We start from the raw sequence: 27647 nt of genomic DNA, 5'->3' as shown, positions 1-27647 counted from the left end.
AGATTCAACAAGGCACTGGAAACATTCCTCAGAGGTTTTGGTCCATATTGACATGATAGCATCACGCAGTTGCTGCAAAATTTGTCGGCTGCACATCCATGATGCGAATCTCCCATTCCACCACATCCCAAAGGTGCTCTATTGCAGGGGTTCCCAAACTTTTTAGACCGCAACCCCCAATATTAGACTGCTGACGACCCACGAACCCCCCCTCACCCTCCAACAGAGCTTGTGAGGATTTGCGATTTGGTTACAGACTGACAGAGCTAAAACAAAAGTGAACACAATCTCTAAGCCAGGCTATTTTATTAACAAAGTATGGACAAAAACAAATACATCCCATAACTGTGAAATGCTTACAGACAGAATACGAACAAGCTGCCCGGTTACACGCGTACAGCGTTGGCTGGCGCCTTGGAACAATTAAAAGTTCATGTGTAATTTTAAATGTATTCAGAAAAAACGCCTAATGTGATGGATGGGCGCTGTCCGCGGAGCAAAGCAGGTCCACTCTAGGTTCAATTTTGGAGAACGTTAAGCCGTGACCTGTGTTTATTCTTAACGTAAGTCAGCTCGGAGAATGTCTTTTCGCATAAATACGTGGAGACAAATTGCATCAGTACCTATAAGCTTTCGACAACTGTGTATATTCCAGCGCGACAGAAACCCAGAACTCATCCAGCGTGTTGCCGTCAAATGCCGTCCTCAGGGTTCGATCGGTTGAAAGTTCTAACAGCGCATCTTCCGTATCTGACGCCAGATGATTTGCTGTGGTTACATTGAATGGTTACCTTATATTGGTCGGGAGCATCTCCTTCAGGGAAATACTTATGAAAGTGATCCAAAAGGGACATCATTACAACCATTTTTAACATATAAAATATAAATAAATAAAGTTTCTGGAAATCATCTCGCGACCCCCGACCCCCACTCATCAGACCAGGCAACATTTTTCCAATCTTCTATTGTCCAATTTTTGTGAGCCTGTGCGAATTGTAGCCTCAGTTTCCTGTTCTTAGCTGACAGAAGTGGCACCCGGTGTGGTCTTCTGCTGCTGTAGCCCATCCTCCTCAAGGTTTGACATGTTGTGTGTTCAGAGATGCTCTTCTGCATACCTCGGTTGTAACGAGTGGTTATTTGAGTTACTGTTGCCTTCGGCTACAATCAGCTCGAACCAGTCTGACCATTCTCCTCTGACTTCTGGCATCAACAAGGCATTTGCGCCCACAGAACTGGATATTTTCTCTTTTTCGGAACATTCTCTATAAACCCCTAGAGATGGTTGTGCGTGAAAATCCCAGTAGATTAGCAGTTTCTGAAATACTCAGACCAGCCCATCTGGCACCAACACCCATGCCACATTCAAAGTCACTTAAAATCACCTTTCTTCCCCATTCCGACACTTGGTTTGACGCTCGGATCTGCAGCAGATCGTCTTGACCATGTCTACATGCCTAAATGCATTGAGTTGCTGCCATGTGATTGGCTGATTAGAAATTTGTGTTAACGAGCAGTTGGACAGGTGTACCTAATAAAGTGGCTGGTGAGTGTAATTAATCATGAAAATCAATCAGCACTTATATACCCCTCTGTCACCCAGAAGAGCAACTTACATTTTATACAGCAATTGAGTGTTAATGGCCTTGCTCAGGGGCCCAGCAGTGGCAGTTTGGTGGACCTGGGATGTGATCTCCTTCAGATTGGTACTCCAACACTTTGACCACTAGGCTATCACATCACATCACATCACATCACATCACAGACAGACAGATATTGTGCATACAGATCAATGTATAGCCATTTGAGTAACTTGAGGCCAATAAATGAATGAATTCTTTAAAATCAGCCAGCCCAACAAGTCTGCATTACTATTGGGAAAAATGTAGTCTTTTATACAATTGCTCACAGCCGTAACTGATTCAAACAGCTTTTAAGAATATGACTTGAGCCATATTCACTATGTGGTGGCGCCTGTAATAAAATGTGCTCTGTTCTGTGATAAAACGCTCACAGACGAACAGCATTAAGTGAACCCAGCTCAAACAATTTCTACATGTGCTTCTAAAACTTTCTTTTGCTTTTCCAAGGAATCTGGATTTTTGTCTCACACACAGTGGTATGATCACATTACTTTATCATGATTTAGACTTTATCATTTATTCATTGAGAACTATAAGCATATTGTGGCTTATGTGAATTTAACTGTAATTATAAAAGCCAAATTAATCGTTCTGCTGGATTGTGCACTTTTCTTTCTGTTTTATTCTCACATGATCTAAGTGAAAATGCAATGCAGTAAGTAAACCACATTAAGTATGATTTTAAAGCATTTCTCATTTCATGATATTTTTTAAAAGGTGTGTGGATTTGAATGTTGTTTTGTGGGAACCATGCATAATATAGATAATTAAAAATTTTGTCTGGTGTATAATTGATTTTGGTAGATGCTTGTTTATAATCGATTGTCTATCTCTTGCTAAACAACCTCCAAGATCCCAACCAGTCTGGCTTCAAAGCGGCATGTTCCACAGAGACTGCCCTTTTGGCTGTCACTGAGAAACTACATGCCGCTAGATCCTCCTTGAACTTTTGGCAGCATTTGACAAAGTCAACAAGAAGACTCTCTTGTATACCCACAGGAAACTTGGAATTCATGGAGCAGTATGGCAATGATTTGCTTCCTATCTGGATAGTAAGTCATATTAGGTAAAATGGAGGGGATCAACCTCTGCTCCACAAAGACTCTCCACTGGTGTCCCACATGGTTCAGTAATTGGTCCTCCCCTCAGTCCCTCTTTACTCACTCTCTTAGCAAAGTTACAACCTCACATGGGTTCTACTGCTTTGCTAATAACACTCAACTTATCTTCTTTCCTCCATCAGACACCGGGGCTTCTGTTCAGATCTCAGCATGTCTAGCAGACATATCATCTTGGATGACAGCTCATGAGTTGAAACTCAAAGTTGAAACTCAAATTCGATTCAATTAAATTCATTTATATAGCACTTTTAACAATTTACATGGTCTCAAAGCAGCTTTACAGAAGTACAGAAACAGAATAAAGTTTTATCCATCCATCCATCCATCCATCCATCCATCCATCCATCCATGAGCAAGCTGGAGGAGACTGTGGCAAGGGAAAAGCTCCCTGAGATGATATGAGGAAGAAGTCTTGAGAGGAACCAGGCTGAGAAGGGAACCCATCCTCATTTGGGTGACAATGGCCTGTCCGTCCTACAATAGTTAAAAGTTGAGTGAAATTAAGCAACAAAGAGCCCATGAGGAACTAATGGGTTAGCTCAAATTCTGAGTTCAACACAGACTCAACACTAATTCCTTCCTACCGAAGTCTTGATCGGTGATGATTACTCATCCATAAAGCTGGCTGATGCAACACTGGTTCAAAGAAGACATCACAGTCTCTGGACGGCCCCATCCACAAGAAATCCCATGAGTCCATGCAGATTAATCAGAACACTGGGAGCTTGGAAGTGGCATGTGTAGCTCAACAGACAGAGAGACATAAATGTAAATCAAGGAATTATGTCATAGTGTAATACAGTTTTCCATAAAAGACAAGCAGATGACAAGTGAAAAATAGTATCTGATCTATGTGCAATTGCAGTAAAATGAACTGCAAGGCAGCTTCATCTGCCTGTGATAGTGACACCTCCCTCCCAGATGCACTGAACGACTTCTATGTTCGGTTTGAGGTGCAGAATAAAGTAGCGGCAAGGAATACCATTCCTCCCCCCAACGATCAGATACTATAGAGGAGAACTCTATGCAGGGTTAACCCACAGAATGCTGCTAGACCAGACAACAGTGTACTTGCAGGGTGCTCAGGGAATGTGCAGAACAGCTAGTAGATGTCTTCATTGACATCTTCAACACTTCCCTGAGCAATACCATTGTTCCTACATGCCTCAAGACAACCACCATCGTCCCCATGGCAAAGAAGTCTACAGTGTCCTGCCTCAATGACTATCTTCCCGTTGCACTCACACCCATTGTAAATGAAGTGCTTCGAGAGGCTCGACATGAGGCACATCAAGTTACCACCCTCACTGGACCCCTGCAGTTTGCGTATCGTCCAAACCGCCCCACAGACAAAGCCATTGCCACGACCCACCTGGACAATAAAGACACTTACGTACAAGCACTGTTTATAGACTTCAGTTCAGCATCTACTTCTTACAAAGGCTGTGGAAACACATCTCCCTCCTCCCATAATGACTACGTTCTACAGAGGGACCATTGAGAGCATCCTGAGCAGCTGCATCACTGTCTGTCACAGTCTTCCCTCTATCCCGGACATTTACACCACAAGCTGCATCCACAAAGCTAACAGCATTGTGGATAACCCAACACACCCCTCACGCATACTCTTCTTCCTCTTGCCATCTGGAAAAAAAAGTACCAAAGCATTCGAGCTTTCATGACTGTGATTGCACTGTTTGAACTACTTTATGTGGCTAAGACCAACTTACTTAAATCCTTAGATCTGTGCTGTTCTATGTAGCTCTGTCTTTGTAGCACCATGTTCCTGGAGTAACGATCTCTCATTTTACTATGTACTGTGTCAGCTATATATGGTTGAAATGACAATAAAAAGCTTTGAGACTTGACTTGACTTGAGAGAACAAGAGGACAAGAGAAAAGACTCTCCAAGACTATGCAAGCTAAAATAGCATCAAAGAATTTAAAAGTTACACACAAGTGAGTAGCGGGACAAAGTCTGTGGTTAGCAGGTCACATAAATAAACTTTCTGACCCAAAATCATCCTTATTACAGAAGTCGATATACAACAGCAGTAGGAACAAACAAAGGTTTCATTATGTGAGCTATGATAGTAACCACAGCCTTGAGGATACACTGGCACATGATAATTTACTAGCAAATTTAAGTTAACTGGGTTCTTCTATCATGTTTCGGGAACAAGACAGCCATGCTGAATGCATTAATGTGAGAATTAATCAGTAGCAAATTGGTCTGCTTAAGTGAGATGATGATTTGTTTGAGGTGATTAACTCTGCTATCTGATTAAATAAAACTTTTTTAAAAATCCTCTAGCTTCCTGAGGACATTGTCTAACTCTCGGGCAAATAAGACACTAAAGCTGTAGGTGTGTCTTTTTTTTTTTTTTACCTGAACTGTTGTGGTGATCTCGGCAGCAAAGCCACTAGTCACAGGAGCCTCATGACTGATCAGCAGCCTCCCCGTCTTCACCACCGACTACAAGAGAACAAATAAAGGCACACAAGGCTTTACTTACTTATACCAATTAATAAGGCATGCTAATAAATCAATGACACCGTTGAGCATTCCTGTCAATTCAACTGCTTAGCAAAAATAAATAAAAAGCTTTTTTGGTTGACAGGTTAATAATTTCATTTCATTTAATAATGTGTTTTAGAATAAAACAAATTAGTATCATTAAATCTGCTTGTGAATAATCCAGCCTGCCAGTAGCCGAATTTCAATATGTATTAAAACATAAAAATCTCTTCGACTAAATAATTTTAATATATCACATAGATGTATATGCTTAAATTAAATTAACAAGCAAAACCTTTCACATGTGACACATCCTTGTGTTAAGCTTTCTCACTGCTAGTTCTAGTGAGCACTCAGATTTGAACGGTTACTAGCTTAGACCTGCTGGTTTCTATGACAACCTCAGGCTCTGTGGAGGGCACCCACAATGCTTTATAATGACCATATGTCTATGTGTTTAAATACAGATTACAAATTCACTCAAACACACTGCACTGCTCTTAGCCTGTTAAAAATAAACATGCAGCCGCAGCTCTGAGCCCTTGACAAAGCAGCCATAGGATTAGTCAGAACCGGAGATGTAGGAAAAGGGTCACCCTGCCACCAGTAAAACACAGCATCTGTCTGTTTACACACAGGAAGGCAAGAGGTCAAACACACCTCTGTGAGCAGGTGCTGTCTTCCCAAAAAGCTTTAATTGTCAAAACAGGCATGGTTCAGAGTTTTTTTTTAATTGCATTAATTAAAATCTGAACACGGTCTTTTCATTAGAAGGCTGCTATGTGACTCACACTCCAGACAAGCCACATCAGTTTGCACACAAACAGGGGTGGAGAAAAAAATAGGTGACACACCCCAAGTTTATTTGATAAGAAGCTAAGCCACTTCTCCATGTTGTGCCCACTGAGGATAATGATGTGATGGGAATGTAAAGTGAGGCCTGCATGATGGTATAGTCTGATGAACACAGTGATCAAGGATGGAAGGCATCTCATAAGACTGAAGCCCCACATTACTGCAGAAGGACAAGGTCCCACCCGGAACATACCACAGTGTTGAAAGCTCTCGTGTTTCACATATACTTTAAAGCCTTTCTCTTGGCTCTCCACTTTGCTTCCACACCTTCAGCTACTGTATACTGCATTTTATTCTACCTATTTATCACATAGATTTGATTTTCTGATATAACAAAAATGAGAGAATGGGATAAACTGTGCATATCCAAGTGTACAAGGCTTGTTGAAACAGATCCAAGGAAATTTGTAGCTGTAATTGCTGCCAAAGTGTCTGAGTACTTTTGTGAATAAGAGATATTAAGTTTATGATTTTTATTTATTTATTTAAAATGTTTAAAAACAAGCTTCCATTTTATCAGTATGCATATTTAAGTGTAAATTCAGATCCACTACACAACAAAATGTGCTACAAGTAAAAGGGTCTGAATACTTTCCGAATCCACAAATCCATATATATGAAGACCGCTAGTCACAGCTAGTTTCCCCAATAATCTGATCTCTTTTGTGTGAAATAGGAAATAGACTACAATGATAAAGCCAATGAAGATAATGAAAGCAGACATGCCATGTGTCTGCAGTGCCGTATCTGAGAGAACACACTGAGCTGCTGCGGTATGCAGTGGTTTCTCACGAAGGCTTTTTGTGAGCAGATGTGGAGAGCTGCAGCACTGAAACAGTGTTTGGCATTTGTGGTACAAACAGTCCTTTGGACAAATTACAGACATTTACAGAAAAAGTCCTGGAAAAGCAGTTTTAGCTAGCAAGCTGCAAGAGTCGTTAATAATAATAATAATAATAATAATAATAATAATAATAATAATAATAATAATAATAATAATAATAATAATAAATTTCATTTTAACTTAATCAACTTAACAGATTAACATATCCGTGCAGACTGCAGACGATTTTTAAATAAAAAAATAAATAAAATATATTTATATGATGTGCTTACATAGAAAAGATTGGTAAAATATTTTAAGCAAATAATTTGCATAGTTGAATTAATTTTTCAAACATTTCCTGCAATTATTTACACGAATATGCAGTATATGGTATTTTAGAGTTTCACATGTTCTGCCACTGTGTCTGTGGGTTTCCTCTGGATTATCCGATTTCCTCCAACTGTCCCAAAACATGCAGGTATGTGCACTGGCTAAACTCCACTGGCCCTAGTTGTGAATGAGTGTGTGCATGTGGTTTGCATGGTGCTCTGTAGTGGACTGGCATCCTATCTTGGGTGAATTATACCACTTTTTACTCATTAAGACTCTAGATCAGGGGTGTCAAACTCTATAGATAAACACCTCCAGCTCTGACTGCGCGTGCACGCTGCGCGTACCTGTGCTTTTCCGTTCAAATAAAGCAGACAGCTGAAGACGCACTTTTGAAAGACTACAACACGCGCGTGTAAAAGCAAAGTAAAAAAATCGCTCTTGGATCAAACTGATAAATAATTTTCTTTCCCATCGACGACATTTCCTGCATTTTAACGTCATTTTTATTGTTCATTTATGAAAGTAAAAATGATCCTTATAGTTTTAGGGTGGCTGAGATTACAGACGGGGGCTGAAGCCACCCTAAAAAAGGGCTAGAACTGCCTCTGGTTGACACAATTCGCAACGCATTCTTTTTATTTCAAACATCTCCCTCATATATGGCCATGTGTGTTCAGGAATGTCCTCGTTATTTTAACATCGGTGACTCCCTCTAAATTAACATTAGCTATTCCTTTTGTAGGCGTGCTGCTCATTGTTAGCTCCGCTATCCTTAGTCTATGTCTGATAGCCAGTAAATAATACAGTACACCAGTCACATGGGGAAAAAGCCGCACAATGATAGGATGATAGGCTGGAAACAGCGCTTAATGAGAAGAAATAATACTAAAAGTGACGAGTCCGTTTTGAAGTAAAAAGTACAGATATTTGTGTAAAAATGTAATGAGTAAAAGTAAAAAGTTGTCCGAAAAATAAACAGTGGAGTAAAGTACTGATACCAGAAAAATGTTCTTAAGTACAGTAACAAAGTATTTTTACTCCGTTACTTCCCACCTCTGGTTGACAGTCGTTAACAACCATGCTACAGTCACCCTCCAACCATGCTACAGTTCCACCCTCCACAAAAATGGCCAAACGAAAGATGGACAATAGGAGCTTTCAGACAGGTGGGAGGCAGATTATCTGTTCACGAATATAAAGGACAGACCTGTTTGTCTTGTGTGCGGAGCTAACGTGTCTGTAACAAAGAACATAACATAAGACGACACTATGAAACAAAACTTTATGAGAAGTACTGTATAAGGACCTGGACGTAAAGCAGAAGCTCCAGAAGGCGGAGATGCAAAAACGCAATGTGGTTGGCTCCTCTCTGTGTGAGTCCCAGTCCTCATCTAACCCCATCTCATCTGCGTTTCAACAAGCTACCCAGGAGAGGGGCTTCGGGAGGTAACAGAAAGAGGATGACCGGCTGAAGCACTGTTGGGTCCAGGTACTGCAAGTAAAAAGAAAAAGGACCAACCCCTCACCAGTCTCCTACTTCCAGGTAAAAAATAGCCTACTGTACCATCACATGGACCGGAGGGGAGTGCCCTGTGACTTGCTGGTAATTACCCGACGCACACCTGGCCCACACACACACACACACACACTGGGGAGACAACACCTTGGCCTAAAGAACACCATCAAAAAGCTAGGCATGAATGCTGAGGTGCTGGCCTTCTGTCAGGCCTGTGACCAATCAGGCCTTACATTCCCCTCCCCATTATCGGCATGCCGTTCGGAAGAATTGGCATGGACCTCGTCAGGCCGCTTCCGAAGTCCTAGTACATCCTGGTCATTGTGGATTATGCCACCAGATACCCCTATCCCCATACACTGATCATCATGGAGCTAATCAACCAATTCTCTGATGTCTTTTCCTCCGTGCCAGGACTGACCTAGCTGATGCACCATGAGGACAAGACCCCTCCCTGGATGGTGGTGCAACAACGGTTATAACAACAAAGAAGCAGGTACGTGCCTTTCTGGGTTTGGCGGGATATTATCGGTGGTTCGTTCCTAACTTCTCCTCTGTAGCCTCCCCTTCTCAGATCTTACCAAGAAGGGCCAGCCAGACCAGGTGCAGTGGACAACCGACACGGAGCAAGCATTACTCCACCTAAAGAAAGCCCTTATTTAACCATCCCGTCCAGAGGAACCCCGACCTTCCCTTCACACAAATGTGAGACAGATGCGTCGACAACTGGCCTGGGAGAGGTCCTCTCCCAAGAGTTCAAAGGGGAAGCACCAAGTCAGACTCAGCAGCCACTAGGAGGTAAGGAGGTGACTGCTGGTTATTTTTCAGACACCGGTGGATAGCCAAAAAAGGACAACGTTTGCCATGCCATGTCACCGCCACTGAGACTTTACTGCCCTCCCCAAGGTTGTGACCTTCTCCCTGGGATCCGTACCAAAGCCTGAGCCAGCATGCAAGTTCTTGGGTTAGGGCTAAAATACCACTTCTACACTGCACTGTGTTGACAAATAAAAATTCTTGTGATTCATCTCTGTGCTGTGCTTCTGTGTCCATCTAATCAGAGTGCCTAACACTATGTATTTCCTATACATGATTTAATGCAGCTCATGCAAAGTAAGCAGATGTTTAAGTGAAAATCAAAGGCAAAAAGTCTTTTAACACACTTTTTGCAGACAGCCTCTGGTGTGTAGCAATGTTGTTATAATGACCTGTGCAGATGGAGAAAGTCTAGGTGCTGGAAGCTGGGCAAATCGGTCCCCCACATGGTGCTCTACTATGAGGGGACACAGCCAAATCCACAGGCACATGGAAGCTAGGAATGCAAATCACCCTGCAGGTTCCACCATTTGCAATCTGATATCATCTCACAGGTCTCTCCCCTTTCCACACACTACTGTGCTAATATCAAAATAAACCTCTTGAGGTTTAAGAGCTGCCAGAGTATTGGGAGTGATCCTCAAGGCTCGGATAATAAATTGTTTTCTATTGACATAGACAAACTGATGACTGGGTGTGTTAGTTAGATTAGGAGACTATTTGTACACCAATTAAAATACAGCAACTCAGTGTGAAAGAGAGGGGGTTTTGGACAACAAATATAAAGTTATAATGGTGACAAATTGTTTAGTTATAATAAAAACAAGGTTAGTTACATAAAGCAGGAGCCATTATCTTAATATATGTATGAAAAGTTAGTCTGGGATGAAAGAACCGATATGAAACAAAATCATTTTTTCAGTTATTTATGAGCCATATATTTATACATACAGTAGCTCCCCAGTTTAGGGGCAATAAGTAATGGACCAAATGGCCATAATTGGGAAAAACTGCCATATTTAGTACTCTGAAAATACAGTTGCATCAGGAGTTTCAGTTTTCTTACACAATGTCTTCACAAGAATCTGGGTATATTCCCTAACTATTCATGTCAGTCATATAAACATATTGCAGTTTGCAAGATGGTCGATTAATTTCTGTTTTTTTCTTCAATAAACGAAGTTCAATTCAACTAGGGATATGGCTGGGCCCTAAAAAACTTGATTAGTATGTTTCACATTTCTGTTTTGCTGCATGTGAAGGACATTAAATCGAGTTTTTAAGCATTTGGCTGACTCTGTGTGGTTATGATTCTTCGGTAAAATTAAGAACTCGTCCTGCTGCTGCCGACAGCAGTCACATCATAAATAACAGTATGTTAGACAGTTCCAGTGGCAGCTAACTTTGTCCATGCCATCCTGATGATGAGGTGGTAAGCTATGGATAATGATCAGTTCCTTGTTTTCTCCACACTTTCCTCTTTACAGCTCTGTGGTACTGGAATGTTTTCATCTCATCAGTCCACGTGACTTCATAGCAAACTGTAACCTGACCATACTGTGCTTGAGGCTCACCAAAGGCTTCTATCTTGTGGTGAACCATCTTAGGTCATGCCGGTATTTTTTGCTCATTTTAGCTCTGACACACACATACCTATATTTTGGATATGCTTCTTGCTTTGTTGAACAGTTCCTACTTTTTGGACACATGTATCATCCTCAGTGGCCGACTGTTTAATTACAAAATCCTACCCGACTACTCCCTTGACATTTAAAGTTACAAATAGATATTTCTGCTATGGAGATGGGACCCTTATGTTTCCTTCTTTTGTGTCACTGGAGTCTGGAGAAAGGAAGAGACTCCAGTGACATCCTGACTGACAACTAGGGCCCCAGGTTCATCAGAGCAATCCAAACACATTCATTAAGTTCCCTTCGACATAAAGAATCCAGTATTGTAAATGCAATATTGTGGTACATAAATCAACCCTTGATAGCCATCAACACTTGACTGATAGAATCAGGTCAAAATCCAGCTGAAGGTTTTGTGATGATTTCTAATACCAATGCTGTGTTGTAGAAAATTGGATTCTAAAAAATTACCATGGATCATGAACTGCATAGTTGGACTGTTAACAAGGCACGATTCAGCCCATCTACAAAACACTTTGCTGCTATTTTTGTCACTAAATATGCTTCTTAATCTTTTCATCATTTAAATGTTTTATCCTGAAATTTAAACTGAAAAAATAAAACCACATACTTAGTGTTTATATTTAAGACTGGACAATATTAGTATATTTTGGACAAATGCACAAAATCTAAACAAATGACTCGCTTATAAATGTGGATCAGTATATATGTGGAGGTGGCTTAATGAAACTCATAGTTAACTATAGTATCACATTGCAGCACAGCCACCACAACTGTCAAATCCATTGCTTAGTTTGTTGAGTTATGCCTCATCGTCAGTAAGACCTGCCAGAAACAGGAAAGATTTATGTTACTAGAGATACTTCAGATGTCTGAAACGTATATCCTGCTCACTCTGACTGAAATGACGCTCAAACTGTGTTGTGAGTAATCAAAGACAATGCTTCAGACAATGGGAAACATTCAAACATGTGCTGAGCATTATAAGCAGCATTTCTCTCCACTTTCCAACACTCCATATTTGCATCTGGTCTATGTGCATAGAGTGCAGTGTTTATTGCAAGGAAGCCATCAGCAGTCAGTGCTGTTAGCCAAGAGTTTATTTACTTCTGGCCTCTTGACACTACTGCTGTCCAACTTACTCACTTTAGTGACACTCTCACCCAAGAGACGCTGGATGATGAATTCAAAGAGGTGGGTTTTTTTTTCTTCATTACTGCTACCATACATTTTCTCCCTTTTTCAAGATGACACACACTTCTGGTTGTGATCCTATGATTTTATAAAGAGAATTTATAAGTAGGGTTAGCACTAAACATACGAATTGTGGGCAGTCCTTTAAATCTGCTGGTGCTGCAATGGGAGTAGAGTTTTAATAAGCAGGGATTAGTGTGTGGTTAGTAGACTTTTTTATACTCTTAAGAAGTGGCCTCTCAAGCAGGGACTACTTGGGCACATCATGATGTAAAATGACCTTAGACACTATGAGAGAGAGTCACCAGTAACTAGTCAATGGAAAGCAGTTGATGTTTGGAAGCAGTTCATAGTTGCTATGTACATAGAGACTGTTTGCATCTAAAAATAAACCAAATGAGTTAATGTACACAGAGAGGAATGACAACTAAAAGACTACAACAAACTGTTGTATACGTGTTAATAAGGTGTTGAGCTACAACAAGCAATGTAAAATTCACAGCTGTGCATTGAGTGCATATATATGTGTTTTACAGTAAGCATCAGGTGGCTTTGGAGGAAGAAAAAGTATATTATTGAAGAAAGAAATAATGTGAGCATGTAAACCTTTGTCTTTGCAGAAAACAAGATTAAGTGAAGTGGTTAATAATTTTTAGAGTCTAGTGGTTACTGTAGAACTCCGTATAGATGTACATTCTAGTTTCAACCACCACAGGCTTGATCATGCTGTTTTAAAGTGTGTAAACTGACCGTAGTAGAGCACACTTTAAAATCACTTTCTAATAATCATTCTGTATAAAATTCTTTGTGCAATAATTATTATTTTTTTATGTATTTTGGACAACATTATAAGTTGCATCCATAATAATTTGTAATGTCTTAATAATTAGACGTAATACTTAAACTTAATACATTTACCGTCAAATAAAATGAGGATGCAGATTTCACTTTCTGAGAAATCTCTTTCAGAGGGTCAGTAAAGAATTCAGATCTCTGGAGCAAATGTCAACTGACCCTTCTGCCATTTTTATTTGGAGGGTGGGGGCAGGCAGGGAGGGGGGACTCCCCTTTTGCATATTTTTATTACAGTACTCCAAAGTTTAATTAAAAAAAACTACGAAATTAAAAAATTAAAGATTTTCTAGGCAAAATGTATCAAATCTGTCAGGTCTACCGATTGTTAACAATAGCAAACTGATCAATGTTTGTGATGTCAGAGTGTGATCTTTTCAAGCTGACCTGTTTCTTTGTTGAAACATTCTTGCAAAAATTTGAAGAGGTGTGTGTGCTTGAGAGGACACCAAAGATAGGTCAGCACAAGTTAGAGATTTAGAAAGAAGAAAGAGAATGGAGTTGTTGGAGGTTAGTACGAGTGGTCAGTGGGGTTAATAAGGGGTTAATGTCCTCTGTGCCCTCCTTCAATGTGCTAGAAGTGGTGGCTTCCCTTTACTGCTCACTGGGTTACAGGGCTGTGATTAAACTAGGCCGCTTGCACAAGGGGAATGTCATGTTTACAGCCATTCCCACACACACCCAACATAATGAGAGTCACTCACTGCCTACGCTTGCCACAGCACTATGCCAGGATAGGCGGCAGACGCTCAATGGCTCAGTGTGTGTACGTGTACACACACACACACACATATATATATATACACAAACACATATGCACACACATGTACGTTACCTCAAACCACAGCCTGAACAGCACCAGGTCAGAACAGGGACAATGCTTGCTCAATACTTATGACAAAACATACTCAAACTGCTTATAATGTTGCTCATAATGGTAAGCTCTAATCATATAAGACTGCCTCTAATGCGCCTTGAGCAGGTTATATCTGGGCAATGAAGCATCATCATCAATCCTGACTTCAAGCAATGAACTTCACCATATATTCAGGGCCTTATCCACAGTGCCATTCATCAAAACCATGACAGGAAGCGAATACTGAAAAATACTGCCGCCTGGACGGAGTCAACTTAGCCGCAGAACATTGTCTATGAGAGGCCTATGTGTCTTTAATTGAAGAGACACTGCGTGGTCATAACTCACATGGCACTGTGTGATCTCCATGACAAACACAGTCCCGGTGTGACCCAACATCTTATGCAGCCCTTTCAAGTGGGAGGGCTTGCTTAGCGCTGAGAGTGAGAGGCCGAATAAATCAAAGCATAGCATGTACAGGCTTGCTCTTGCCCTCATGCACACACATGAAAACACACCCAAACTGACGCACATTTACTGTCCCGGGCCAAGAGATAGATTTTCCTGCTAGGAAGCCTGATTGACAGAGGATATCTCAGACAGGAATAACTCCAATCACTTCCCATGAAATCAATCCAAGACAATTAAAGACATGACTTATCTTTAGCACCAACCCACACCACACCAGTTGAATGATGTTGGCGTGGAAGGCAGCCTTTAAACATGCACTATAAAGCCTTCCCCTGTCCATGGCAGGAACAACAATGGGAAGTTTCCCTTCTTGCTTTTTTTCTGAACACTTTTTGTAATATTTGGCAAAGATCTCTTCAGATTCTGGCAGCTTCAATAAAATATCTGCTAAGAGGAAACACTCCGGTCACTGTGGCGCCCACGGTCCTGTAAATTGTACAAAAAAAATTATGTGGAGAGGAAGCTGTCTCTATTCACCTTTTGTCAGTTTGAAAAAAAATCTCTACTTTCTACACCAGCACTTGGGCATTCCTATTGAGGCAGGGGTTTCAGTTGTGTGATTTTCAAATTTTCAGCAAAAGTTTCAGTTTGCTAGCTTCAGATAATTGCTAACACCTATCACTAAAAGAGTTTAGCACTGAAAGTGCCACCACACACTAGCTTATGCCCGGGAGTTGCATTTTATTAATTAATAGCTATAAGGATGTGGAGTCTAGTTAGGATGGTAGAAAAACCGAGACGTGACAGTCTGGACATTAAGCCAAGTCAAATGCACAAGAAAGCACAGGATTATATATATTTTTTAGTTATTTTTCAATGGACCGGTAACTTGTTTTAATGGACCGTTAACACTTGAAAGTAGTGGAGTTATGTAAATGAGACTGTTGTCTTTTAAACCAGTCATTATTGCAACAGAGAGTGCTTTCTGTGCCATACAGACAACCTGATCAGCTAATATTTTGTTCTAAGCTGTGTGCGGAGCTGCCAGCTTGCTGTAATGAGTTCAATTATGAACTGATGCAGCTTTAAACAGCATAATAATATGATAATAGCTGTATTATGCACAATTATTTCATGGATTTATTTACTTTAATCTTTACATTGTAGCCTAAAATCACTGAAAATGGAAATGTAGCTAGTGCAGGGCTGTTAAATAAGGTTCACATAGTTTGCTTAAGAAAATACCCTAAAAATAAAAACGCTGGTCCTGAAACAGTGGTTGCTTTATTCTAGAAAAAGCTGTCTGGTTTACTATATTGTTGAAATACAGAACTAAATGTATCCAATGTCAGTAAGGCCCATTTAAAAGTTTATGAGAAAGTCATCCTAACTACTAGCCTGTACCTGTGAATTCAACCCATTTACCCACTGCCTCAGACACTGCTTCTGTCAGTAGTTTTGAGGTAAACAGTTATGGCATCTGTCTCTATGAGTGCACACTCAGTAGAAGAAAAGAAGTATAATTTATAGTGATTTCTCTACTGTGCTGTTTCTTCCTGCCATTTTCTTTAAGTGATTTACAGCATTCTGGGAAACATCAGCTAACAACTGGATCTGCTTTGTCTCTCAGGAGCAAGTGAAGGCAGTTTAAAGTAAAGCATGGAACACACACACACACACACACACACTCCTCAGATGCTACCTCCAGAGGGTTTGGATGATGTCCATAAAGGATACTTTTAGCTCTGGGTTCTGATGCATGACCTGGAGCACAGTTCAGTCAGCCCATGATTACACCAGTGCACGTCCAAGCCAGTAGGACCAACACAGGGTGCACTCTATTCACCATAGCTAAAATGGAACCTCTCTAAAATGAGACCCAAACATCCCCCATGCATAATACACATTATACAGCTTGGAGTAAGCTTTCAGTGAAGTGTTAATGGATCACGTCACCACAAATATAATAGACTCCAGGCTTTCCAGAAGGACCCTGCTATCTGCCTCAATGGTGACCTCGATGATCTCAATCTGCCCAAAGCACTGTCCAAAACTCCAACCGCCATGAGTGGAAAACAGTTTAAAAAAAAAAAAAAAAAAAAAAATCCACTCATTTATGCAACAGTCACACAAAAAGATTTTGTCTGTCACTCTTGTCCATGAACACACATGCATAAATACAAACCTGATAAGAAGACTTAGCTCTTTCTATTTTTGGTGATTTATGTTGTTCTACTCGTCAGCTCTGCTAACAGTTCATGAAGGAAAGAATGGTTCCAAGAAATTGCCTGATCACAAAGCGTGTGAGTGCATTTCAATGCGCACGTGTTGGAGTAACTAATAGCAATACAAAGCACACAATAGGTGGGCACAGGGGTCAGTGAGGCTTTGAAGAAAACAATAAAATAAGTAAGCACTTTTCTCCTTTATGAGTGTATGTGAACCATCTGCACACTTCCAACTGGTGACACAGAGACAGAGAAAAATTCTAGAAATCTCACGAGTGCTGAACAGAGGAATGCGAGTGCTGGCCGAAGCTGCAGGAGTGAATGGAAAAGCAGATCTGATGAGAGGAATGAGGGAGGGAGAAAAAGAACGGGAGAGTTCTCAAAGCATGTGAGCTTATTGTGAGAGTAAGTGCACAGAGGACCGATGCAAGTGAGAAATGGGAAACAAAATACAGAGGAAAAGGATGAGAATTAAAAATAACAATCATTACTATTATTATTTCTAAAAAAAATCCATTATCATCATCAGGCACTTCAGTGTAATAAATCAGGAGTTTAACAAAGCAATGAGAACAGTTTAAAATACAAATTAAATACAAGACCAAATCTAGAGCTAGGTAAATAAAGCTGACATTCATTAATTAATAAATAATATGATAGAAATGTACATTCTCACAGTTGTAGTTTGACAATTATGTAATTTAAAAACTGGGGTAATGTGATCCCTTAGTTTGGGTCGTGGAAGGTTTGTGGCAGTATAAAATAGTGTAAATTAGTAAGAGTGCCATTTGCTAGGCCAGAAATGAGCACATAACGTTCCTGACAAATTGTCACAAAAGGAAGGTTTATTATTGTCAGTAGTAAAAATAGTATAAAGTACAGAGAGTGCTGACTTTCTCCAATTTACTCCAATATTTTTTTTAAAGATGTCTGAGGTTCACAGAAGAGAAGACGCATTTGTATCGTATTTAAACACACACAATTTTGTGCAAGGATTTCTAAATGCTGAAAAAAAGAACTTGTTGATTATCACAGTCAAAGAAAGGACCAGTGAACTTGTAGGTATCATGTGGACAAAATTGTTTTCCAGAAGAGCAATTCATTAGGAAGCCCAATTAAAGACGTTTGTGTACACCCTGTCAATTTTTCTGACAAATGTGACCAGTTGGTATGGTTTTCTTGCATCGACCCATGTGGTTCAGCACTTTGCTTGTTTGGGAGCTTATGACTGACCTCTTATGAAGTCAGGCTGTCTGCTTTTTTAACTTCTAGTGGCAAAAAAACCACAAGGCTCTTAGGATTCACTAAGCAGGTCTTAGTTGGGATTTAGAATTATTTGTGTGAACCACATAAAAAAACATACACACTTATTGCAATATTTTCAGGCCAAGTGTCAGGTTACTTTGTAGCCCAAGAGTGGAGCTGATGCCTGGATTAACCACTAAAAAACAACCATGAGTAATTTTCCACTGAGATAACCACCAAAACAATGTCACAATATAACACATGACGAGAGTTATGACAGTCTGACCAAGTATGGCTACTTCAGTGCTCAGCACATAGACATCTGCATTAGTAAAGTAATTATATGCATGAGCTTCAATAATAAAACATGGAGAGGAAAAATCAAGCTGCCAGGCTTTTATTTTTGCCACGCTCTCCTAATGTTTCCAGAGACTTTATAGCAACTCGCCAAACATAATAAAGACTCACGTAATTTTATAACCTTATAGTTTTTGTACCTAGCAGTGCTTGTGTTCTGTGCCTTCATTAATACATGCAAAGAAATTGAACATTACAGATACTTAATAGAAAGACTAACATTTGAGTTGGGGGAAAAATAAAATCTTTGCAGAAATCCAATACATTACAAGGTAGTCACTATCAATACATTGGTTGGCCAATATATAATTATCAAATAATAAGATCAGCTTTGCTGCACATGTCTGCATACTTGAGCTAACCCCTTTTGTGGTATCACTTATAAACACAATTACACTTACTGCAAGGTAGTGGACAAACACCGTACCAATTCATAATTTAAACATGATAAGTACAGTATGTTCTCGGAAAATCAGAATTAAAGGTAAATCACATTTTGGGGTCTAGAGGGCTGCATTGGGATTGGGCTCCCGCGGGACCTGCGGGACCCAACGCAAATCTCGCGGGAGCGGGCAGTTTCACCTTTGCCCCAGGCGGGAGTGGACGGTCGGAAATTTTAGCGGGAGATCCGCGGGTCCCGGTAGGGTTTGGCGTGTAGCCTAATAATAAGAATGGAGTCAACACATGACGTTGAGAAGATGATTAGTATTAGCATTAGTATTAATTTATCTTATTTAAATGCAATCATGTTTAATTCTGTTATTCTGGACATTAGCCTGAACTAATAAGTAGTCGGGGGGCACGGTGGCTTAGTGGGTAGCACGTTGGCCTCACACCTCCAGGGTCGGGGTTCGATTCCCGCCTCCGCCTTGTGTGTGCGGAGTTTGCATGTTCTCCCCGTGCCTCGGGGGTTTCCTCCCCCGGTCCAAAGACATGCATGGTAGGTTAATTGGCATCTCTGGAAAAATTGTCCGTAGTGTGTGAGTGAATGAGTGTGTGTGTGCGCCCTGTGATGGGTTGGCACTCCGTCCAGGGTGTATCCTGCCTCGATGCCGCCCGAGATAGGCACAGGCTCCCCGTGACCCAAGAAGTTCGGATAAAGCGGTAGAAAATGAGTGAGAGTGAGTGAGTAATAATTAGTCTGATCATTTGTATACAATCAAAATTTTCACAAGCTCTCAAGAAAAAATCCGCAGGAGTGGAAACAAACATTGCGGGCGCGGGCGGTCCTGGTCAGAAATTCAGCGGGAGCGGGCGGTTGCAGGTTTATAAAAACAGGCCCGCGCGTTGCTCTATTGGGGTTTTATTGTTGCTACATTTGGTATAGTGAGAAAGAGTGATTAAAAACGAATGGTTTTGCTGTGATGTATGACGTAAAAATCAATAAAATAATGAAATAAATTCAATTAAATTCAAATTAAAGTAAAATACCATTTCTCAATGTATGGCATTTATCAATCTGTCACAAGCATCAACTCTGAAATAAAATAGCCATTTTATTTTGGATCATGAAATCATTACGGATATTCCTAACTCCTAATCACCATTTGAGCATTTCCTTATGTTGAAGAATTCAACATAATATAATAGGAGACAGAGTAAGAGATGACCCTGTGCCATAAATAAGTATAATTTAAAAATCCTTAAGCTGCTTAAGTTGGAGCCAGAATTGTTTTGCTTTGTTCGGAGTGAAATATATGTATGTAGCCCCCAGAACTTTCACCAAGTAGTAAATGAAACGGATTTGAATACTGACATTATAAAATAACAAATGAGCAACAATAAACATAACAAAATTAAATTAGAACTTTTAATCCAATTTATAATCATTGAGAGCCTCATAACAGAATGCAGGTAAACAACTTTCTGTATTTTATTTTACAAAAAAGGTAAATGAGTGAATCAGAATCAGAATCAGGTTTATTGGCCATGTGTGTTGACACACAAGGAATTCTGTGTTTGAGACTCTCAAATGTACAGACATAAATAACACTATACTATACATTTAGCTTGGACTATACAAGGCAAGACGAAACAGACTATACAAGACAATACAGACGATTTGAGACTATTTAGACAGTACGATTATTAAATAGTAATAAAGAATACAGACTTAAGGTCTACAGTAACTATTTTTGTGTGTTGAACAAATATAAATGACGATGTGTTTTGGAAGCTTTTACAGATGAACACTACAGACACATCCATCAGAAACAGAGTATTGGATTTCACACAGTATTGATGGTCTTACTGCAGTGAACAAAAGCGATGTTGACAGACAGAACACAGATCCTTCATATAAAAACTTTAAAGTTGCTTTAACATTTACATTTATGGCATTTGGCAGACACCCTTATCTGGAGCAACTTCGATTTGATCACATTTTATATAACTAGTCAAATGAGGGTTAAGAGACTTTCTCAAAGGCCCCAGCTGTGGCAGCATGGAAATTAATCTACACCCTTCCATGCGCCCATCTGAAGAATAAACATACTCATAAGTAAAGGATACTAATCCTCCATAAGTTTCTGAAATGAGGTAACAAACTATTTTCTATATTATATAACAACTGCAAACTAATGCGCTACTTTTAGAATCACAACATCTTCATTAAGCTTAAAGTCCTGCCATCTTCATTACTGCACTGTACTTTGAGGTCAATAAAACACATCACACTGAATAGATGGACTATCTTTGGCAGAGCTTTACACTTACCAATTTGTTCTTCCATAATCATATCTGTTTGGTTAATAAGTGCTTTGCAGATATTCAGGTGTTACATAAGAACATACAAAAAAGAAAAACACCTGAAGCTGTTGCAGTGTGTTGTGACTACTGTAAAATAGGGAAACCTTGATGAACGATCGGTTTCCATTCTGCCCAGACAGAGCAGAGCTTATATAAAAGTGTAACGCACATCTAATACCAAGGGAGAGGGCAGAAAGATGCTTCCATTAAATTATATAACAGATGGTTTTGTGTAAATTGTCACGATCCAAGTGAAAAAAAAAATCACAAATTTGAGTTTTTACTTACTCCCCCATGCAAGAACCTCAAGCCTATCATTAAAGCATAACCATTCCGTTTAATATGGTTTCATATTACTACCACCTGGCTTCCTGTCAAATAAACAAGTCTGAACTCTGAAATATATGTGCATCATAGTGCATGGACACTCAGAAAAGCTGATAAGGCAAGCTTTAAGTAAACAGTACAAAGAAGGTGGAACTGGCACAGACTCAGCTGTCTCTAATCCTAGAATCACAACTCCAGGGGACATAAACTGACACACACACCATTCATCTCCACCCATCCCTATTCCACTCTGCACTTCAATGCATCATGCATACCTGATCATTTTCTCAAGTGAGGTTTAAATGATGGGTCACACTTCTTACTCTTACAAACCCAGTAAAATGTATTGCATCAACACATACAATTAGCTCCAGTTTCCCTCCTTTCACACTCCAACATGAAGGGTCTCAATCAGCTGAAATTTATTTGTACAGCACTTTTAACAATGGAGCATATTAAAAATTTAGAAATTCACCCCTAGTGGCGAGGAAAAGACGAAGAAACCTTGAGAGGAACCAGACTGAAAAGGAAACCCATCCTAAGCTGGGTGATTATAGTTTCATTTCTATAACCATATGGTCATAAAGTGCAATTAAGCAACCAGCAAATTTATCCTAGGTTTTATCTTGTTTATTTTGTTCAAATTAACAGCTGTTCACTGATGGAGTCTTGAGTGCAAAACTGGTTATGGTAATTGCAATCCTAAACCTAAACAGCCAAAGCAAAGAAGAAGAAAAAAGCTAAGTAAACAATGCTGAGGATGATAAATAAGCAAAAGACCAATAACAGAAATAACGTGCACTGAGTCAGTCACCCCACACGTTCAAGTTTCTGCAAAAAATCTTGAAACACACTGTAATTTATAGCAACGTTTTAACATCCAACTGAGAAGCACAGCTTGCTTCATCTTGATCAGGTTAACCAGGCAAAGAGAGAACTGGAAGATCTACTTTATTGGTGTGACTTACAAAAAAAATAGAGTAGGCTAAAGATGGAAACCAGACTCTCACTATAGCAAGACTAACACGCTTCCAAGTCTTACTGCCAGCTGGCTTTTATTCTGTACAGGAAACGTCACCCCCTAACAGAAAACTAATGGACAGACAGTAAATGACTGGATCAAAGATTCCACCACACAGGGGAAAAAAATAAAACAAATAAACAAGTCTCACACACACACAAACGTGTGAAAATTTTTTGATTTTTTCCAGATTTTTTCTTTTTTTTGCACTTTAATCTTTCAGATCAAACAAATTGAAATATTAGTCAAAGATAAGGCAAGCAAACGCAACATGCAGTTTTTAAATGAAGGTTTTTATTATTAAGGGAAAACAAAATCCAAACTTGTGTCCCTGTGTGAAAAAGTGTTTGTGAGCAAAAAGAACATAAAGGCTCATCTCAGATTTGCCAGAAAATATCTTGATGATCCCCAAGACTTTTTGGAAAATACTCTGTGAACTGACAAGACAAAAATTGAACTTTTTGGAAGGTGTGTCCCCCATTACGTCTGGCGTAAAAGTAACACTGCATTTCAGAAAAAGAACATCATACAAACAGTAAAATATTGTGGTGGTAGTGTGATGGTCTGGGGCTGTTTTGCTGCTTCAGAACCTGTAAGACTTGCTGTGATAAATAGACCCATGAATTCTGCTGTCTATCAAAAAAATCCTGAAAAACAATGTGCGACCATCTGTTGATGACCTCAAGCTGAAGCGAACTTGGGTTCTGCAGCAGGACAAAGATCCAAAACACACCAGCAAGTCCACCTCTGTATGTCAAAATGAAGACATTGGAGTGGCCTAATCAAAGTCCTGACCGGAATCCTATTGAGATGCTGCTAAGGCAGTTAGTGGTTAAGGTGTTGGGCTACCAATCGGAAGATTGTGAGTTCGATTCCTATGTCCACCAAGCTGCCACTGCTGGGCCCCTGAGCAAGGCCCTTAACCCTCAATTGCTCAGATGTATGAAAAGCGTAAGTCGCTCTGGATAAGAGCATCTGCTAAATGCTGTAAATGTAAATATACAGTATAAATTACTGATCTCATTATTTTCTAACCTTACATTTTCATTCCCCTACAGTCAGGTCAATTGTATTGTTCCATGTAATGAAAAATGAAATTTTTACTTGCATTTCATTCGTCAAGATTATACAAAACAATTCAGACATATTCACAGCCCAAAAACAATATAACACCAAGCCAACATTCAACCACAAGAGACATCACATTTCCATAGAGTATCCACAAAAGACATACTGCTTTGAAGGAGGTTAACACTTGGTCATACATGGATATTTCAACAAGATAATAACAACAATCAAACATCCAAATAAGCACAAAGATGTCTGTGGGAACATAAAATCAAGCTTCTGTAATGACTGTCTCAGCCTCTAGATTTGAACCCTGACAGCTTGTGGTCTGAATTGAAGAGGGCAGTCCACATGTACAAAACTAAGAATAAAATGAAGTTGGAAATGCTTTGCAGAGAAAACAGTCCAATATCCTACTACAACTGATGTCTAGGATTACAGGAAAAGGCCTAAATTAGAATTACGTTGGGAGTGCTTGGTGAGGAGTAAATACCAGAATTGTGCACATCACATATCCAACCTTCAATCTAACTACAGACTTGCAGAAAACAGAGCTGCGACTCATTTCAAATCAATGCTGGTTTGCTCGTTTCAACTCAAGTGAAGAACAGCATTAAGTTCAGCACTAATGTCTGATCATTTATTATGAACACTACAATTCCCATGAAACATATTTTGGATCAAGTAAATATGCATAAATAATTTGGAATGGCAGAAAATTTTAATTTTGAATATATTAATCTGAATTGATTTTGTAGAGCCATTGAACAAAGAACTATGTGAGACAAAGTGTCTTCAACATTAAAGGAGTGTATAAACTACAGATGCATGAGTAAACATAAACCTAAAATAAAACCATATTGCTAGGTCAAAGATTTCCTATAGTTAAAAATCAAACAATACATCCAGTGGCTGTCCATTGGCACTTTGTGTATTATGGTGTTTCAGTACATGGTTTGTTCGTTCATCCATCCATCCATTTTCAATAACCACATTGCCCTTGTAAGATCAAGGTCAATACAGAGCCAATGCCATGTAACATTCTAAGCTCATGATTAAACCCAGGACCCGGGAACTGTGAAGCATTACTCTGTGTATGCAATAAGGTAATAAGAAAGAAAAATAGAATAATGAAAAAGGAAAAATATATCCACATTATGCCATCTAAATTGCTGGTCTGGCATGAAAAAACTGGGCATTTTGTTGATTCCTTTAAATGAATGACTATTATATTTACAGAGCAGTTCCAGACACCAGAAAAGGGAAAAAGATTTCTCAGTTTTACTGCGATTCAGCTGATTCTTTTTGTCAACCAATGATGTGTATGCAAAGTTGTTGAATACCAGTCCTGTAAATCATCCAGAGAAAACAACGGGAAACCAGAAACATGATGTTCCAATGCAGTCATGCTTTAATGAGTGGGACAATGCTGCATAGACGAAACCCACACCTCCATACATGCAGAGGACACCAAACAGGACATATGAGCAGCTTCTGACTCATTCTGAGCTTGCAGTCAGTTGGACACAATTCAGGTCCAACATCTGCAACTAGTTCTTTTTGCTACAACTAATGAACTCTAGCCAGGTCATTAGATTTAGTTTATCATCTGCATGGAATTGTAAGCTGGCCGACTTACATATTCAAATGTGACCATCAATTTTTGATGTTTGAATTTGCCCAGATTTCAGGGCTCACTTTGAAAAGTACAAAGCTTTCTCAAAACCACTTTTCCAGATGGAAATGCCTATATCTGAAGAAACATCACTAAGCACAAAATGACCATGAGCCTCTCAGTGTATTGAGAGAACATTGTTTCTATCAGACCTGTCACTATCCATCCAGCCATAACTATTGTAGAAAAATGCCTCAGTTTCCAAAAGGAGGCACTTTATGCAAGATTTAAGTGATTTTTCTTTTCTCCTCCACACTATTACCTTAACAGGAATCTAGCTACAAAATGCATGTGTGGCTGCTTCTGTTTCTTCAAAAATGCATTAATTTTCTCACAGATAATTATTACATTAAAGATTCTTTTAAAAACATGGACAAGATAAGGACATCTTTGTATAAACATTGTATAAACAGTACATCATCACAAGCACATTTTTTCCCCCTCATAGGTGATATCACTGTGTTTTGCCTAGAACAACAACTTGTATGGCATTCCAGTTAAACTGTGCTTTTTAGTGCTACTACTTTGATTCATAATTTTGTTTTAACTGTAAATCTGGCAATAACAGATTGAGCTTTAAAACCAAGTTCACAATAAAATAACTAACATCATAGAATTTTACAGACATTTTACAAATTGTAATTTGGTTAGTATATGTGAATAATGCACAGAGTAAAAAAAAATCAATCACAAACTTTAGCAAAGTTTATGAAAGTTTTATATTTTTCAAACCACTAAAGTGAATTTAAGCTCACTTTGGATGTAAATCTATATTGAGATCATTTAAGCAGTAAAGCCGTTGTGAGTACACGTGTTTGTATGCATCCATATGTGTGACCTACCTTGCATATTGTCTCTTTGTCCCATGGCAAAATTGTCTGCAGGTCAATAACCTCACAAGACACACCGAGCTTGTCCTGTGCCATGTCAGCAACTTCCCTCAATACATGAACCTGTAAAACAGAGAAAATGGTATTAACATGTTACTATAGGTTGATCCACTTTGTTTCCGTAGTCCTACGGTATATGTTCTCAATTAAAACAGGCAAACTAGGAACTATCTTAACTTTTGAGACAAGGGAGCAATCAAGGCTTTGAAACAAGCCCTGATTTCTACAATGCCAGATGCATGTTTAACATCAAATGAATGGACTGAAGCAAGCCAGTTTCCCTAATTCACTTCTTCCCCTGACACCCCATTGCTATTTGGGAAAAGATAACTTATCAAACACACAGCATGAACCCACTGAACCATGTTTTTGGATCCCCATGGATGTTTAGAAATCATAATCCTTTTCTGCCCATACAATACGAAGGAGAACAAACATTTACCAGCAAAGCTGTTATAGTGTGTCTGCACAGAAGCAGGATGCAGAAGGTCAGTGCACCTTGTAAGCCAGCTAAGCTTTAAGATAGAAATCGTTTTAATCCACGGGTCTGCTTTTTGTTTGTAAATGACAGAACCTGACTGGATAAATGAGGCTATTCAGACCCCTGCACCTCACCACATGTGTCAGTCGTGGCCAGTTCTACTAATGTGAACATTTTTTCCCTTTATGTGACCTACCTGCGTTCCCCAGGCAACCATAGTGAGGTCACTTCCCTCCTGCACAACCTCAGCCTGAGAGAGAGGGAGGAGGTATGTATCGGTCGGTACTTGGTCCACTAGACAAACAAAAACAAGAAAGCCTTAGCATACAAAGAGAAAAAAAGCCAGCTACACATACACTCCACAAATATCAGAATAATCTTGTTTTTAGTGAGGTTTTACTTTAAATATAAAGGTTCCCAAGGTTTAAACCGATCTAAATGACAGATTACAGGACAACAGGAAATGGTGTTCGAGGCCAGTACACTACCACTCCAAATTGTGTGGACAATTAATAACAGACTGTCTGGAGTCTTCAGTCACGAGGAGTCTAGGGGATTCCTCAATCCTGTTAATCATCACTGCCTCGATGTCTCTAATCAGAGATGGCGGGACTTATATTAAAATAACCGAACTGGCTAAAAGAAGAGCTAAACAACAAAAGGCATAAATTATGTTTATGGAAACAAATAAAAGCCTTCAGTTTTTCATCCTTTTCAGTGAAGAAAATCCAACAAAATATTTCTTTCAACAGATTTTTTTCTGTTGATGAAAACTGGTGAAGATATATTTAAAGAAAATCTCCAACATTTGCTACCTAATAATGAAAAATAGACATGTAAACCAGGACCCTTCCAGAAAAATGAGGCCTAACATAATTCATAAATGTTTCAATCTTCTTTTTAAATGAGGCATTTTAAGCCACACTAAGCACGAATTCACTCAGCGAAATACAGATCCGCACGAATCAAGTAACACATCAATAACAGAGTTTGCTGGCTATTGTAGCAAGACTTCGG

General features: G+C 39.4%; 1 protein-coding gene across 4 annotated transcripts in view; it reads right to left on the bottom strand.

Moving 5' to 3' along the window:
- bckdhb (branched chain keto acid dehydrogenase E1 subunit beta) overlaps positions 1-27647 on the bottom strand; it is a 48764-nt gene that overhangs the window by 8031 nt on the left and 13086 nt on the right. For 3 of the 4 annotated variants that reach the window (XM_047811318.1, XM_027149262.2, XM_027149260.2), the window contains exons 7-9: positions 26827-26924; positions 26102-26212; positions 5151-5237 (exon numbers count right to left, since the gene is read on the bottom strand). In XM_047811318.1, the coding sequence (XP_047667274.1) occupies positions 5151-5237; positions 26102-26212; positions 26827-26924 (296 nt within the window). Of the gene's footprint in view, positions 1-3174; positions 3236-3345; positions 3506-5150; positions 5238-26101; positions 26213-26826; positions 26925-27647 lie in introns of those variants that run through there. The other variant, XR_003440996.2, reaches the window with a different exon arrangement.

The sequence above is a fragment of the Tachysurus fulvidraco genome, chromosome 3 (genome assembly GCF_022655615.1).
Source record: "Tachysurus fulvidraco isolate hzauxx_2018 chromosome 3, HZAU_PFXX_2.0, whole genome shotgun sequence".
In the NCBI taxonomy this organism is placed as follows: domain Eukaryota; kingdom Metazoa; phylum Chordata; class Actinopteri; order Siluriformes; family Bagridae; genus Tachysurus; species Tachysurus fulvidraco.
The sequence above is the reverse complement of the archived record's forward strand: the minus strand, read 5'-3'. Positions and strand labels throughout refer to the sequence as shown.